This window comes from Glycine max, chromosome 8 (genome assembly GCF_000004515.6).
Source record: "Glycine max cultivar Williams 82 chromosome 8, Glycine_max_v4.0, whole genome shotgun sequence".
In the NCBI taxonomy this organism is placed as follows: domain Eukaryota; kingdom Viridiplantae; phylum Streptophyta; class Magnoliopsida; order Fabales; family Fabaceae; genus Glycine; species Glycine max.
Window position 1 is genome coordinate 22069229 of NC_038244.2, and position 17568 is coordinate 22086796.

At 32.9% G+C, this 17568-nt stretch overlaps 2 protein-coding genes across 6 annotated transcripts; one reads left to right on the forward strand and one right to left on the reverse strand.

Annotated features, from left to right (window-relative positions):
* The first annotated feature begins 268 nt into the window (after positions 1-268).
* LOC100787661 (uncharacterized protein YwbO) lies at positions 269-3187 on the forward strand. Its single transcript, XM_003531832.5, has 8 exons — positions 269-443; positions 1179-1335; positions 1438-1557; positions 1666-1709; positions 1836-1961; positions 2518-2602; positions 2755-2811; positions 2907-3187. Exons 2-8 carry the CDS (start codon positions 1204-1206, stop codon positions 2982-2984), a joined length of 642 nt encoding a protein of 213 aa, XP_003531880.1. The 5' UTR covers positions 269-443; positions 1179-1203; the 3' UTR covers positions 2985-3187.
* A 2470-nt stretch (positions 3188-5657) lies between these two features.
* LOC100788192 (E3 ubiquitin-protein ligase At3g02290) lies at positions 5658-10099 on the reverse strand. 5 transcript variants are annotated; one of them, XM_006585745.4, is made up of 6 exons: positions 9835-10099; positions 9304-9438; positions 8608-9002; positions 7437-7860; positions 6546-6655; positions 5658-5929 (listed from the first exon to the last, which is right to left on the reverse strand). In XM_006585745.4, the coding sequence occupies exons 3-6, from the start codon at positions 8725-8727 to the stop codon at positions 5900-5902; spliced, it is 684 nt and encodes a 227-aa protein (XP_006585808.1). In that variant the 5' UTR covers positions 8728-9002; positions 9304-9438; positions 9835-10099; the 3' UTR covers positions 5658-5899. The 5 variants fall into 5 exon arrangements, with proteins under 5 accessions (XP_006585808.1, XP_040874356.1, XP_040874355.1 ...); XM_041018422.1 differs by having other exon boundaries at positions 9432-9520; positions 9835-10086; XM_041018421.1 differs by having other exon boundaries at positions 9304-9520; positions 9835-10086.
* Positions 10100-17568: the final 7469 nt, after the last annotated feature.

Sequence of the window (17568 nt, forward strand, 5' to 3'; positions counted from 1 at the left end):
ATATTAAATAATAAAATAAAATATTTTTTGGTGAATAAAATAAAATATATTTAAAATTCTAAAATTTATTTATAAATTGTTAAGAAACATTTTAAAATGCTTAATATTTTTATTCAATGATTAAAATATTAGAAAGAAAAAGATTTAGAAATATTTAAATAATTTTAATATAATAATAATAACATGTGAAAGAAAAGATAATATCGGGTGTGGGGGATTGGGTCAGAACTGAAGTCTGAACAAACAGCCTGAAACAACGACTTTCCGACACATTCGGAAAAGAAAATAAGACAGAACATATAATAATAAATAATAATAATTATAATAAAAAAAAGACAAGTTTGTTTGTTGTTCCTGTTCTAATCTCTGAACCATGTCATACAACTGAATCTGATAGCAAAGCTTTTGAATTTCGTGCCTCTCCTCTTTGTTTACCCTACCAGGTATTCTCAATGCAAACTGGTTGGTTCTTTATTATGTTGATCACTTTTCCTCTTCATTCTGGCTCAAAGCTTGTTTTTTTGTCTTCTCTTGTCAAACTTTATTTTCTTTTTAATTTGTTGTTTACTGAATTGTTGGTGGGTTGTTTCTGAATCTGATCATGAGATTTGTTTGGAGCAAAAGTTTTTCTGATATTTCCCAACATCTTCTTTTGTATTGCAAATTAATAACTTGTTCTACAATGATTGAGATTTTATGGGGGATTAGATGCTAGGCGCACACAGTTCTTTAGATACTTGTGTGGTTGTTTGCCAATTAGAATTGAAGTTTTACCTCACTAATTTGTATTCATCTATAATGCAAAGTTTTACTATATGAATTATCAAAATGAAATTCTAATCTGACCGAAAAACAGGACTAAAAGCAATCAAGAAATTGTATCATTGTTTTGTCTGATATTTTATTGTCTTGATATTTTACCCAATCAAATTACAAAAAAATAAAGACTTTTGACAGATCTCACATTCATTAGTTCAGCCATAATTTATCATCAAGATTGTACCTGTATGAAATTAGGGATCATAGTTCAAAAGGATAAATAGAACTGTCCAGGGACATTAGGAGAAAATATGACTGATGAGTCTTTTTTTTCTTAAAAATAAATGGTAATTGGTTAAGATTATTCTTCTTCCTTGTCATAGCTATCTTACTTTATGTTTACTTGTAATGTTGTAAAGATATTGCAAATACAGCAAGATCATCATGAGTGGGATTTCGGAAAAGAAACTCATCAGAATCGATGCTAGTGCTGATACTGTGTGCCCATGGTGCTTTGTTGGCAAAAAGAATCTAGACAAGGCCATAGCTTCCTCCAAGGATAAATACAACTTTGAGGTATAACACTCTCCTCTTATCTCCCTCTATGTTTGTGTGTCTTGGAACCAAATGTGTCTGGCATTTTCCTGTGTTAATCTGCTGCTTTAACTTAACTTACAGATAATATGGCATCCCTTTCAACTTAACCCTGATGCCCCTAAAGAAGGCATTGACAAGAGGGAGTTTTACAGAAGTAAGTTTGGATCACAATCAGAACGGATGGAAGCTCGGATGTCAGAGGTTTATATCTTGTTAATCACTCTTTTTGTTAGCATTGGTTGTGCTGTTTATATTTCTTCCCAGCTGTGAATTTTGATCAAGTCATAATGTCAATTTGGTATTTGGCAGGTGTTCAAGAATGTTGGTCTGGAATATAGCTTGTCTGGACTCACGTAAGATTGAACATGGTTTTACACTTCATCTATGGACAAACTTATATGAACCACTTTAGAAGAGGAGTGTTCTGAAGAAGAGTTTTCTAACTGAGGTTCAACTACCATTGTTTTGATTATCCACAGGGGAAACACTATTGACAGCCACAGGCTTATATATTTTGCTAGACAGCAGGGTCTTGACAAGCAACATGATCTAGTTGAAGAACTGAACATTGGCTATTTCACACAGGGAAAATACATCGGTGACCAGTAAGTGCCTTTTTTTTTTTTGTGATCCTTTTGTTTGCTCAATTAATGGCACTTTATCTTTGTTTCTTTGATGCCTTGGAAAGGGATATTCTAGATACTTATTTGAAGACATGTCCATCTCTATGGATTTCAGTAGCTGAATTGTTTTGATTTTGACAGTTCAATGAATATGAATATTCACTTGACACATTAATTTTTTATTTATTTTCTGTTTCTTTGTGGTTGAATATCTAATTTTTTTTATACGCTGCTTATGCAATGTTAAAACTGCTAACTGATTTCTTTAATGGAGGTTCATTTAAATATTAAGATTCATGTACTAACAAGAACAATAAAAGTCTTATCTTACTAGGTGAAGTATGTAGTATATAATAGATCTAAAGACCAATAAAGTGGAATTAAATGTTCTGTATGAAAAACTGGGACATAGAAAATGGGATAATGGGTGGTCTTTTGTGGTAGGACATACAGATATTGCAGGACATTTACACCAAATGTCTTCAAATCTAGTTCCTAAAATGACAGGCATTAATTATCATTTTCAATTTGGGTGCAGTAAGTTTCTTCTGGAATCTGCTGCAAAGGTTGGTATAGAAGGAGCAGAAGAGTTTCTTAAGGACCCCAACAATGGTTTGAAGGAGGTAAAATTATTATGCCGTTTCTAAATTCAAATCATAACTAAAATATGCTTAATGTATTCTCTTCTTCAACATGTTAGCATGATCTTTAGTTGTTAGGAAGTCACGAAATGGCATCAATGCTGATATTGCTTTCCATGACTCTATTTACCTAGGTTGAGGAGGAACTAAAAAATAATTCAGGAAACATTTCAGGGGTTCCATATTACGTGGTAGGTGTATTATACAACGTTGAAAACACTGTTTGTTTTTTCATACTCATAATGAACCGAACCAAACCGAAGTGATTGACTTATTCAATTGGCAGATTAATGGGACTCACAAGTTGAGCGGTGGACAAGCCCCTGAAGTTTTCTTGAGAGCTTTTCAAGTTGCTACAACTTGAATTTCAGCTACTCACAGTTTCTAATTCTATAGTAAGAATGCAACCTAGGAAATAAGAAGTTGGTCATTCATTGCTTTATAATATAATGATCTATCTAATGTGAAACTTGTATTGATATCATGTAAGACAATATTCATAATTCATGTTGTCTTTGATCGCGTACCGGATGCAACAATAATAAATTGAATGACTTTGTTATTCAATTGACATTGCAGTCTTCTTAACTAGTACTGCCCAACCACTTACTACAATTATAATGTTTGGTTTTGGTTGACTTTTATATAAAAATACTAGCTTTTATGCTCTCTGTACCAATTTTTTTTTTTCAGAAATCAAAATCAAGATCAAAACAAAGTGCATTTGCCACTTCCTGTTATTTATTGACGTTGGTTGATGTGCCTAAAAATAAAACAAGACAACGAGTAGAAAGACACGGATTGTCTCTTTGATGAGAGTTGTGACTTCGTGTTTTCCCAAACCCTTCTCTTCTTCACTTGTCACACGAAGATTTTCCTTGCTCTACATTAATATTGTGTACTTTTCAAATCCGCTCAATCTTTTCACATTTCGCAAGTCTATATTTCTTTATAAACGCTTATAAAAAAAACAATGAATTAAATTTCTGTAAATAAAAATATATTTGTTTGCCCTAATTTTTGAAAAAGTTAAATAAGAATATTTTTTTATAAAAATTGAAGTCCATTTATAGAAAAAAATTAATTAATTATTATTTGTGGAGAAATTGATCTAAACAAAATTCTAGTCAAATTGCATATCTAACTATATTAACTTTTTTCTTCTTTTTCCTAATCCATTTCATCCTGCTTTTCTTTTGACACCCTTATAAGAAATATGCTTGATTTGGCAAAGAATATCAATTCCGGTACAGGTAGTACCATTTGGAGATAGCAGTACGATATCACAATAGCCTTTAGATGTTGTTTTAGGTCGTGCATGTTTTTATCTTTGTGGTAGTTTTTGGTTGAGCTTGATAGTTTCTTGGAGCTTTGTAATTAATTATCCAATGATTAAAGCTAATGTTCTATTGTCATTGTAGCCAATAATTTGAGGCTTTTGGCCTTTTCCTATTTCCTTCTTGACTGAAAACATTGATGTGCATTGACTCTGCAACACCCCTCCTATATTGAGGCTCCAAGCTCATACTCTTGGGACATCTCTTCTCTAACAGGAGATTCCATTTTAAAATTTTAATTATCTTTTTGGTGGATCTCAAGTGTCATATTACTCTTAAGATTTTTTAAATTTTTTATACCAATAATAGATTTCATTTTGAGATCTTAAATCTCATAAGAAATATATCTTCTAATATTTATTTATAATTTATTTTAAAATAATTAAAATTAATTAATTATATATTTTTAAATTTTGAAAAAAAATTATAACAAAAATACAAAATTTATTAATAATTAAAATATTTATTGACTATATATTTTTAATTTAGAAAAAAATATAGACCCCTCCCACCCCCTCTACTCTTTCATTTTCTCTTTCTTTTTTTCTCTTTCTTCTTTTCTCTCTTTCCTTCCCCACCCCTTCTGATCCACATTCTCGCTATGCTCCGATCTGGGCCCATGGTCATCACCGGTCACCACGCGTCAATTAACGTGTCTCTTCACATAATTATTTTATTTTTCATTATTTTTTTAAAATTATATTGTTATGTATTTGTTGGCCTCCACTGTGTTTTGTTGTTGTTCTTCTTCCTTTCTTCTTTTTCTTTGTTTGGATTTGTTTCTTTCTTCAAGAATCAGTCAAGAAGATAGACAATAAAAATGATTAAAAAAAACGTACATATCTTCAAAGTTTTTCTATAAAAATCAAACCTCCAGCATGAAAATCTTGAGATATTTCTAGTAAATGGATCTTGAAAGAATAGATTTTCAATTTAAGATCTATCTCCATGATCACCTATTGGAAATGACTTTGGCAGTTTCATATTGTCATTTTACCCATTTACCAAAAACAAACAAATTTTAGCTTAGATAATGCTTTAGCACAAGTCTTACTGCTTACAATAAATTTACATATTTAAGCTTTTAGAAATACCACCTTGACACTGTTGCTCAAAAAACAGGTAAAAGCATTGCGCTAATAGAGAATTTAGTTGGATGAAAAAAGATATCAAAGTACACCAAATCTGTAGAAATTATCCTATATGATGAGTTGAATAATATAAAATTATAAATAAAAAAATTTCAAATTTGGCTTTGCATACTTATTTCAGTTGAGAAAAAAAAAAAAAGATTATACACAGTATAAAATTTTGTACACATTCATCTGATCCCTATGATAAATTTATTAACTTTTAAAATAATTATCTAATCAATTTACAATTGCATAACAATGTAAAATTACACCGTAAGTTCATTTCGATTACTTTAAAAATTAGCAATGTTTTAATGAACCAACAAATTTATCCAATGTTAGATTAGTTCAATTTTTGCTCCCTTGAATTCCTTCTCTCGGTCGTACAGCTCATCAGTTGCATTTAAATTGAACTTATGGATTAAGCATCGGTATCCGTCCCTCACGTCATTGTTTTGGGGGTGGGGGTGGGAAATAACCTTGGAAGAGTGGTTCCAAAATTCAAACTCATAAATAAAAACAAAAAGTAAAAAGAGGGAGGAAATCATTCTATTACATGGCAAACTGTTGAAACCATGACAAAGTCGCCATCTAAAATGGCATTTTTTTTTTTTAATCTTGGATGTTTTGGCAAGGGAGAAAAGTATAAATATAGAAACAACTTGGATGAGATTGAACTTACAGTGATGGTTAATAAAAATGTTATATACTTACTATACATGATAAGCGCTTAATCTGAAGTATTCACAATGTCTATACTGTATATTTCCTTTCCTCTGTTGTTGGTATCATCCACGACATAAACCTTTTCAATCAGTCGTTTCATCAAATACCATCACCTACACCAAAATAAAAATAATTAAATATCGTGATTCATTCCATTCCAACTTCTAGTGCAGCTTTTAGCTCTACCCATATAAAATACATACATTGTCAATACACGAATTATTATAAAAGTTCTAGCTTTCCAGTGATGCTCATATTTAATTGCAGTACAATAGAACAGTTAGATCAATATAATAGTAACAGTAAAATCATAAATGATTTGCACTTAAATTGAAAAATATCATTAGAACCAAGCTGAAACTGTCAAACACATAAATTAGATGGTTTTTAAATCCTAGCTTTTGCTCTTTTGCAGATTTCCAATTGAAATGTTCCAACTTCCAACTAAGTAACATGTTGGCACACAAGCCCATTAGAATGGGAATTGGACCTGTTAACCAGTTTGTTCTGGAACTGACTGGTTCAAGCCAGTTTGCAAGGGTTTGCACTCTGGACACCATACAGTTTACAGAACTGAACCAGAGATATGGTCAGTTTGCTGGTTTCTGGTTGAACTGACTGGTTCAGCCAGGTTCTCATCCTACTGCTTTGATGTGTTCTATGCACTAATTTCTGTTGAACTTGGTCATTTCAGTGAGAAATAATTCGAAAATACCAAGTAAATATTACCTTCCCACAAACAGGACAGCTGTCACTTCTTTCCATCCACTCATAAATGCAACCAAGATGAAAATGATGAGAGCATTTTGTCACTATCTTCGGATTCTCTTCAGTGTATTCTGCAAGCAAAAACAATTGAAACAAACGTAAGAATCGTGGAGGTTAGATTGCTGCCTTGTGACACAGAGTCATGGAGGTCACAAGTTCAAATTCTGGGAATAGCCTCTACAGGAGTAAGGTTGTGTACATCTACCGTTTCCAAACCCTCACTAACTGGGCACCTCATGCATTGAGCCATCCTTTTTGTTCCTTGACTTTTGTGGTAACTGACTTGTGAATCTATCTCAAGACTATGAAATTTAATATTCACAATGAATTAGTCTTTAATTTTGGGTATTTTTTTATTTTTGAGCATTTTATATATTAATATAAGTTATTTAACTAGTATCCATAATCTTCAGTATAACAGCCATCCTCTGTTAGGAATCTTCTCTACTTTACTAACTGCAACTAGAGGTAGAACAGACGCACACAAGACATTACACGCAGAGATAAAGGATTCACTGTTATTGATAGTTCTTTCACACTTTACACAAGGGAGAGCACTCTCTCCCCTTACAACACTGAGACACTTCTCAGGTTCTCTCAATACAATCAATTCCTTCTCCCCCTTTTCCTTCTCAAGAAAGATGCTATATATTCAAAACTACTAACTACCCTGCCAGCTGTTGACAGTTGGCAGAGTCTAACTAACTCCCAACAGCCTAACTGGCACTCCTTCTCATCTTATTCTTCCTACTGTGCCGTAGCAACGGCTTAGCTACAGTAGATGATTCCTCTTGCCTAACATCCTCCTACAACAGTTCTGAAATTGGCCAAAAAAAGAAAAAACACTCTTACCTTCAAGACAAGTTGGACAGACATCCTCCTCTTCTGAGGATGAATAGACAACCCCAGCTCCAGTTGTAAGTTTTGCTGATGAGAGTCTTACAGAGGACTTGGAACGGTATTCCTTTGATCCATCTTCACTGGTATCATTCCATTTGCCACCAGAATTTAAAGATTCTGAGTCAGCATCTACATCACCTCTTAGAGGTTCTGACTCTTCATTCAAATGACTTGAACCCTTCTCACGTCTTGACACTAGTCCTTCACGCTGTGAACGGAAAAACCTGGGGTCTGCATCATAAGGCAAGGGCCTTGGAGGAGAACGGTACATGTCAGATAGAGAATTATCAAGTGAAGCTGTAGAAGTCATAGATGCTGCACCCTGAATAGATGAAGGAATCGCATGCACTTCCCCTCTACGGAATATTGATTCATACTGAAATTTGAGGTAGATTGGAAACAGTTATAATATATAATTTATATGGAGTACAGTTCCCATATTGTAAGGGGATCTAAGACTAAAGTATTCTTTAAATGTTGTCTACTGAATATTAATGTACACGGCAATCAATACTTTGAATTAACACCAAAGTTACATAGATTAACAGACGCAGCAAAGCTTTCCTAAACTAAATTATAGGTGATTACAATTTTCTCTTATTTAATTTTTCATGGCCTTCTTACAAGTTAGCATCAGGGCGTCAAGAAAAATATCCCTCACACAATGAGCTAAGGGGCAGTTTAAATTTAAGATTCACTTCTAACATTTATAGTTCTCGTTAGTTACAACATTTAATTTAGATTAGCAATTTTGCAAAAATGCATGTATGAAATACATCACCATTTGTAATGTTTTGGATGATATAGTTCAAGACTAAAGGTTTTCCAAAACATTTTATGAGTATTTTTTTCACAATATAGTCCTGAGCAACGGAACAATAAAGAGGAAGCATATGTACGACAATACAAACAAAAAACAACACAAGCTCCTACTAATGTAGCAGGTATGTTTGCCGCTTCACAAGTATGGAATTACCAGCAAAAACAGTGCATCAAGACATGACCATATGCAAGATGTTAAATTCAAAAAACGGATAACACATAAGATGGGGTCCGTCCAAAAGTGAATCAAAATAAAACAAGGGAATGGAAGAGGACAGGGAGTTTGGAGTTAGAGACATACCACAGTCAAAAAGTTCTGTACGAAGCAACTGAGACACATACAGTTCCTATATACAGAACTATTTGGATTCATATAATCTTCAAAATCATCAACATTGAAACAGCAACAAACTGCACCCATTGTTTTAGCTTCAATATCCCTCACTTTTTCAACTTAAATTTTTCTCTCTTCTCAACTCAAAGATCACCAAAACATGGATGCTGTTACATGCACGCTTTGTGAAAAAGAGTCCCCAACAGCACTAGCCAAGACTAATGACTATGATTTCGTTAATAAATAAAGGAGAGAGGATTCTAAGCTCGCAGAAGTCCAATTGACTCCGCAAACCAGTACCCTCCCTCTTCTGTTCGGGTGATCTGTTATATGGATAAGCAAACTCTGATTCTCTTAATCACCTGAAACATACACCAAAACCGCATAAATATCACTGAAAACAAACAATTTGGGAAGATTGTAGCAGAAGCTTTCACTCATGCAATTGACAAATCAAAATAACATATTTTTCTACGGGCCTGCCATTGAGCAATGCAATTCAATTAATGTTGATGCTTCAAATCCAAAGCATCACGTATACAAAACATCATTGGCAAATCAGGACTCCAAAATAAGATCAACATACTATTATTTTCCCTCCAAGGGTAAAAAAAAAGTACAATAAAACTTAGAGAACACCAAAAACTTGAAAAAGACTAATACAAATTTGAGTGTTCCAAGGGAAAGCTATAATCTGCTTGCAATGTTCCTTCAAATTGTGGCAAAAATGATTCGTTACTTCACTGGTAAGCTATGCTCGTACATCAACCAGCAGAAGGATCATCATTTACCTTTCAGCTGAAAAATCACAATCACTAATTTTTACTATTTACCGTTTAGGCAAACAACCTTAAACGTAAAAGCAAACGATGCCTCCATCCTACGAATTGAAACGTTAATAAATAAAATAAGATGGACAAAAATCACATACATCAATTGTCTAGTGAGAAACACCTGAATTCTCAGAAAAAGAAAAATTCAACCGAGAAAACACCTGAATTCTCAGAAAAAGAAAAATTCAACCGAGAAAACACCCAAATTGATGAACCCCAGAAAAGAAAAAAACGAAACAAAAAAAGAAAGAGATACCCAGTTGCGATTATCAAATAAGAAGGCAATCAAACGATCAAAATCAAAAGAGGGTATGCGAGAAAACGACAAAGGTATAATCTTTGGGGAGAAAAAAAAAGGTACCTGAGAGAGAGTTTTGATTGAAATTGTTGTTGGGGGAAGAGAAGAAAAGAGAGAGATATAGGATAAGCTGTAGAAGATTGAGATTGTCGTTAATCGAGTTTACTAAAAGAGGGTTTTGGAGTTTTCGGCAAAATTTGCTAGAACGAATGATTCGCCAGATTAGAGGAAGCAAAACATTTCACTCTCTCTCTCTCCCTCCCTCTTCTCTAATGTCCCTTCTTTTGGTGGGTGGGTGGACGAATCTATAACCCTTCAAAAAAAAATTATGTTATTAATAAATTCTGAAGGACAATGACTATAGTATTTTTTTCTGATTAAAATTATTAAATTAAAATATCTCTACGATACTCATTCATTGAGACAAGTTGCACCTCCCTCTGATGTTCTTATACTCCAAGTACAACAAGTATATGATAATGATATAAGACATTAAGACGTGTCTAGAGAGTAGAGAGAGCAAGTACGTTACGGAGGGAAAAATTATATGTACATTACATCAAAATAAATATTTATCAAAATAAATTATTGTGTGGAATAAATATTTATTTTTTACATAATTATGATTTATAATGAATTGATATTTTTAAAATTTTAAATTATATAAAAATTAAGGCAAAATTATATAATAACTTATAATATGAATAATAAATATTTTTGAATATATAATTATATTTTTATTTGTTTTAAATAATTTAAATTGAGAATGAGAAGAAAAATGATATTGTCAATTCATAATATAGGATTAAACTAGTATTTAAGCTCATGTAATACACAGTAAATGATAATGTATTTACTTAAATTTAAAATAATAAAATATTGTTAGCATGTGAATTATAATATAATTAAAATAAAATAAAATACGATACCTTTAAACTATTTCACATTTATTCTTTTTCTTCTCTTTCTCTCTAAAAAATTGGATCATTTTTTTTCTCACACACACTCTTTCTCTTTCTCCTTCTCTCCCTTTCTCCTTCCATAGTATCCTAATTTATTTTCAATCAAATTGTTTTGTTTAACATATTTTTTTATTTAAAAAAATATACAACTTGTCTAATTATCACTTGATTTTCAATATGTTAACTCTCAATATTTTTATTAGAATGTGTTTGTTTAAATAGATTATTTTTAAGGATACTAGGCCTAACCTTGGTTAAAACTATTGGGGTCATAGTCTATAATTTTAAAATTGTAAGAGATCATGAGCATGGTTATTAAACTATCGAGTTAACTCTCTAACTCCTACGAGTTTACGAATTTACTTACCCTCTGTGAGTTGACTCTTGAATAAACTCGTAGACTCTGGGCAGACTCTATAAACTCTAAATAAACTCGACTCTCAAGATTATCACCGAGTCAACAAGTCAGCAAGTTAAAAAAATTAGACCAAAATATAAGTCATTTTAAATTGTTTTTTGTCTGTTTAGTGTTTAACATACTTTCATTTAGTGTGTTATTCTTAAATACAAAAATTTTGATCTTTAATAACATCAAACCCTTGTTTTCTAATAACATCAAATCCTCGATGGGAATGATCTACCACTATTATAACATTTGCAAGGTATTATCTAGTAGTGATGCATTACTAGACTTGGTTATTTAAGTATTGAAAAATTTATGATTTACTATTTTACTTAATTATATTGTTGAAATATTTAATTGCTATGTTATTTATAGATGTTTTATTATTATTTTATAAGAAGTGAACTCTTACGAGTCAATAAGTTGAGTCTATGAAACTCTCACGAGTCTACGTAAACTCTCGAGTTTGATAACCTTGATCATGAGCGAAAAGAAACATTTCATAAACTACTTATTAACCAAGACAAGTAGGATTGTTTGGGATTTGGTTGACAAGTTTGGAAGACACATCTCTCTCTCACTCAATAGTGAATTTCTTAGTATTCATCTATTTGTGTATGTCACCCTCTCTCATATACATAGTATATAAGAAAATGATTTATCTTAAATCTTAATCTCATTAAATATTGATTCGATATGACACAATTTTATCTTATGAAATCACATTTGATTTGATTAGATATACATATAAATACTTAAATCATATCTAATTTATCATATTATCATATCGCCTCTCATTTAACTAAATATGTTGTTAATTACTTAAATCATATTTTATTAATTAACTATGAATTAAATTAAATCACATTTATTTATCCAACTACTCTGATCAATTACTCTATGTATGTGACTCTATAGGCTTCTACTAGACTAACAATAATATTATTATTACAATCAAAGTCAACCAAGAGTGTTTGCAACTATATAAGATATCAACACAACAATAAGTATTTATATGTATATGAGCAACTATTTTACACAAATAAATAAGATATTTGAAATGCACCATTTCATTGTTTTATATATATCTATTTATAATATATAATTTTTTAGATGCATGCTTATACATCAATATTATATTTTTTGCCACATCATATGATTTGCTGATGTGTCAACCTCCTCCAATTCCACACCTTTCATCTTACCCTTATGCCAATAGAACTACTACTAAGAAGAAGCCAAGTGAATTGTACATGCTTAATTAGTAAAAATCATTAGAAGCTAAAAATATATTTTTAAAAAAGTTGAACGTATCATTTGTTAGGTGGCATAAACAGAATCGTTATATATTAATTATTACTTATTGTTACTTACATTACTATAAAAAGATGTTTTTACGCGCATTTTCTACATCAGTCCTTTGAAATCGTCTTAGAAGACAATACGATGGTTTTTTTGTAATTATGGTATGCATCAACAACGACAGTGTAGCATAACTCATCTTCAAATGCATCATACAACGACAGCTTCTAATGGGACCGTCGTTGAAATGAGAATTCCACGACATTTTTTGACACACTGCCGTCGTATACGGTGTCAATTAATTAAATGAGGTTGGTGGGTGAAGTCACTCACAGATTGATGACCCTCGTGCTTGAAGTAAGCTAGTGACCTTATGTTAGTCGTCATTTACCACTAACTTTTGTGTTGAAAAGCATTATGAAATTTGTGTCTTTTCCCCAATTTATAGTTCTTTTTGTAGGTTTGCACATATTTTTATGTTTAGTTTAATTTTTATGCAAAGATATTCCCTTCAATGTGAATTAATGAGTTTTCAACTTCAGTTTCAGGTGAAGATGAAGAAATAGAAGGTTGTTGCAGTGGGTGTCTCACTAAGCGAGACATGCGCTTAGCGAGTAACATCCGCTAAGCGAGACATCAGCTCGCTTAGCGAGTCAAGGGAATCTGGAAGAGAATCTGCCACGCATGCTTGCGCCCAGCGCGCCATCAGCTCGTTCAGCGAGTCGTTTGTCTTTTTTGTCACTTAGCGCGCAGCCAAAAATCACTAGCCCGCGCTTAGCGCGAAAATGACACTAAGCGAGCCTTCGAGGATAGAAAGCCCTTTTAAAGGTTGAAGTTGGAAAAATCAGGGGATATCTGAGCTTTGGCAGAAAACATAGAGAATTACTACGTGAGAGACGCAATAGGGCAAGGGAGCACCAAAAATCTTAGCTTTCAAGAGGATTCTAGGTTTTAGAGTGATTTTTAGGTTCCTAGAGGTGGAGGAGACATCCTCACTACTGTGTAATTTGAATTTTGCTTCCAAAACCTCCTATTGTAATTGAAAGGTGATAACTTGCTATGGAAGGCTAAAGCTTTTGTTGGGAATTTCTGCTGAGTATTGATGTAAATATTTTTTACTATCTATTTAATATTGTTTTGATGTGCTCATTGCTTTTATCTGCACTTAATTTTTGCATGCTTTTGGTATGATCATCTATCTGTGTGTAAAGTTAGGATTTTTAGCATTGGAAAAATTTTTGAATCCTTAGAACTGGATAGAGCAGGGCTAGATAACTGTATTGTCTGGACACGGAGTGCAGAGACTCTAGTTTTCAATATGTTGTGATCTTAATGTTGTTCGGTTAGGTTATGTTCGACGAGGGATCCGAGAACGAGGTTTAATTAGAATTAACCCATTCATGAGAGACATCGATGTTTGGGATAATTGTCCTCAGCATCGAACACAAAAATAACATTAAATAGAGAAAAACCCTTAAATGCATCAAGCCACTCAGTAGAAAGGCCCAACATTTTAATCATCTGTTTATTCTCACATTTACTTAGTTAATTTTGTATTTATCTTTAGAATTGCAACTATATTCTGTTTTAATTTCCATTTCATGATGTTATACAAATGTTTATTTATTGAATGAATGCTTTTCTGAATGAAACAAACTCCCTGTGGATACGATACTTGGTCTTGTCGTTTTATACTATTTGTGTGACTCAGTACACTTGTTGACAAATTTTGCAACTATAAAGAGGCGGAACACCTTACGTATTTTACCCTCACTTCTCTGATGTCCTCCGTGACTCACCAGCCGTAGAACATGGTGTGTCATCGTCGTCGTGTCAAACCGATCGCATTGAAGGCTAGGTTTGTTTTCGGGCTTACACTTTCACATCTAACTTTGTTGGTTTTATGGGGTTGTATAGGAAACAAACTGTTGGGATCTAAATACACAATTAGTGGGCCTTGTTGAATGTTCAAACAATTCACATTTTGATCTATTTCCTTGTATTTGTGTAGGAGCTCTTGGGAAACATTCAGTTGGTGTTATTGGTGGCTTGTTCACTTACCTGGAGGTCGTACTGTTCCGTAGTCAGGTTTGTCTATCATTGACTATTAGAAAATGTGTTGTATTTCCGTCCATATGGTGTTTAATTTCAGCTTTATGTGAAATGAATAATGGTGATGCATTCTATTTAGTATACCTCCAGCAGGTGTTACGAGAACATTTAATATGCATTGGCCAAAGTACCGAGATTGAAATTAAGTGGATGTATTACATGAATGAGGGCTTGCCTTCAACATTGCTAAACCCCAATGAGCAGTGTGCTATAAATTCATTTGAAGTGGCTAACATAACCTGCTGCATGCAATAGATCAATGTAGAATTAAGCCTTGAATTAATATTACCACCTACTCTGTGATTTGTTGTTGTCATAACTGAGGATGTTGAAACTTGATTTGGCTTCAGAATCATACATAAGAAAGAAGCATGAAATAGTACCCCTTGTACCCCAATTGAATAAAATTTATTTGGCTGATAAAAAAAATACAAGCAAATATTATATTACGCTAGATGGTTAGACTAAATGAGACACCACATCATTCTTGTCATTCATACGTTTTTGCACCATTCAACATTTTCTAATATTTATTTGCATGTTAATATTTTCACATTGATTGATATGTTTCAATATAAGGTGGATGCATGGTAAAGCTAATGCTTTAAGAGATTTGCAAACAAGGAATGGGTCAAAGCTTTTGAAAAGAATTAATGTATCTCTAAAATATAGATAATTAAAAAATTAACATTCCTTCCTTAATGTATCTCTAGAATATGGATAAGGCAAGTAACTTATTTGACTTACAAACCTAAAATCACGACAAACATTACTATTTTCCTCTATTCATGTACTTAACTTTATTGCAAAACTATTAGTGCATTTGACTGAGTTAATTTGCCATGTCCCAATAAGTGTAGTATTAAATCCAAGTTCATATCACAACTAAAAAAATTCCATGTTTAAATTGGTGGAAATTCATGCATACGAATCTAAAAGTTTTCCTACAATTCTACCCATATAAATTAAAAAGATATATGATAGTATAATGTTAGTTAATGAAAGAAATTCTAACAGAAATTGGAGGGAAAAATCAATTTCTGGAATGATTTTCTCATATATCAAACTAAATGTTTACAAGATTAACTATATACACAAGTTACTAGAGTTAGTTGTAACTAACTATAAAACTAACCAAAAACAGAAACTTAACAACTAAGCTACCAAAAATAGAAAGTTAACAACTAAGCTAACATAATTAGTTGGTAGAACTTGTCAAATCCTAATACCCCCTCTCAAGGAGGGCAATGTATATTAACAAGGCCCAACTTGCACACATTCTGCTTGGAAGGATTTGGATACAAGGCCTTGGTGAACACATCAACTAATTGACATCCAGAAGGAACATAAGACAATAGAATGAGGCCTTGTTGAATCTTGATACGAATCAAATGACAATCTACTTCAATATGCCTAGTTCTCTCATGAAAGGAGGGATTCTTGGCAAGCTGAATCGTAGACTCACTATCAGAAAAAGTGCAAAAAGGAACAGGAATAGGAAGATGAATATCATCACAAAGGTACTTCAGCCATTGTAATTCATAAGTAAGAGAAGCAAGAGCTCTATACTCAGCTTCAGTAGAACTCCAAGAAACTGTGGTTTGTTTCTTAGTTTTCCAAGAAATCAAGGATTTGCCAAGAAAAATACAATAACTAGTGACTAATATTCTGCTAACTGGACATGTTGCCCAATCTGAATCAGAGAAGGCTTGGATCTTCAAGTCATTATCAACAGAATAGAACAGGCCTAAGCCTGGAGATCCCTTCAAACATCTCAAAATCCTTAAAACAGCTTGTAGGTGAGGAGTTCTGGGCTTGGAAACAAGTTGACTGACTTGCTAAACAACAAAAACAATGTCTGGTGGAGTATTGGTTAAGTAAAGGAGTTTTTCAATAAGTCTCCTGAAAGAAGTGACATCTTCTAGAAGATCTCCTTCATCAGAATTCAATCTAACAGAAGCATTAGCAGGAGAATTGGCTGGCTTGCAACTAGTAAGACCAAATTCAGAAAGGATTTCCAAACAAAACTTCTTTTGATTAAGAACCAAACCAGCCTTAGATCTTGCAACCTCAAAGCCTAAGAAAAACTTCAAATCACCCAGATCTTTAATGTGAAATTGATCATGAAGCTGCTATTTGACTGAATTGATTTCAGCTAAATTATTTCCAGTAAGTACAACATCATCAACATAAACTAATAATGATGTAAAAGAAGAAGCAGTTTGCTTGACAAACAAGGAATAGTCTGAAGTACTCTGAACATAGCCGGGTTGAAGGAGAGCAGAAGACAACTTCTGATTCCACTGCCTAATAGCTTGCTTCAATCCATACAATGATTTCTACAATTTACATACAAGGCTAGGATCAGAAATGTGCATGCTAGGTGGAGGTTTCATGTAAACCTCTTCATGGAGGTCTCCATGTAGAAAGACATTATCCACATCAAGCTATTGAAGATACCAATTGTTGGCAACAACAACAGACAAAAGAAACCGCATAGTAGTCAACTTGGCAACTGGTGAAAAGGTTTCAAAAAATTAACCCCCTCTGTTTGTGTAAAACCCTAAGCCACCAACCTAGCTTTGTATCTCTCCAAAGTACCATCTGCCATATACTTAACTTTGTATACCCATCTACAATCCACAAGAGGCTTGCCTGAAGGAAGCTTAAACAAAGACCATGTTTGGTTAGCCTGAAGAGCCTATAGTTCTGTCATCATAGCCTCTTTCCAACAATCAAGTTTTTTTGTCCCTTTAAAGGAATGAGGCTCAGGATGAGCAAAGATGGACAAGCAAAAAGAAGTATGATCAACAGAACACTTAAAATAAGAAAGAAAGGATTACAAAGGATAAGGAGTTGTAAAATGAGGAGAAGAATAAGAAGAAATAGTGTCACAGTAGTAATCAGACAAATAACCAAGAGGTTTTTTTGAGTCTAGTAGAGAATCTGACAGGATCTACAGTGATTGGAAATATGTCATTATTAGAAATAGATTTAGTAGAAGAATTGGACAAAGGT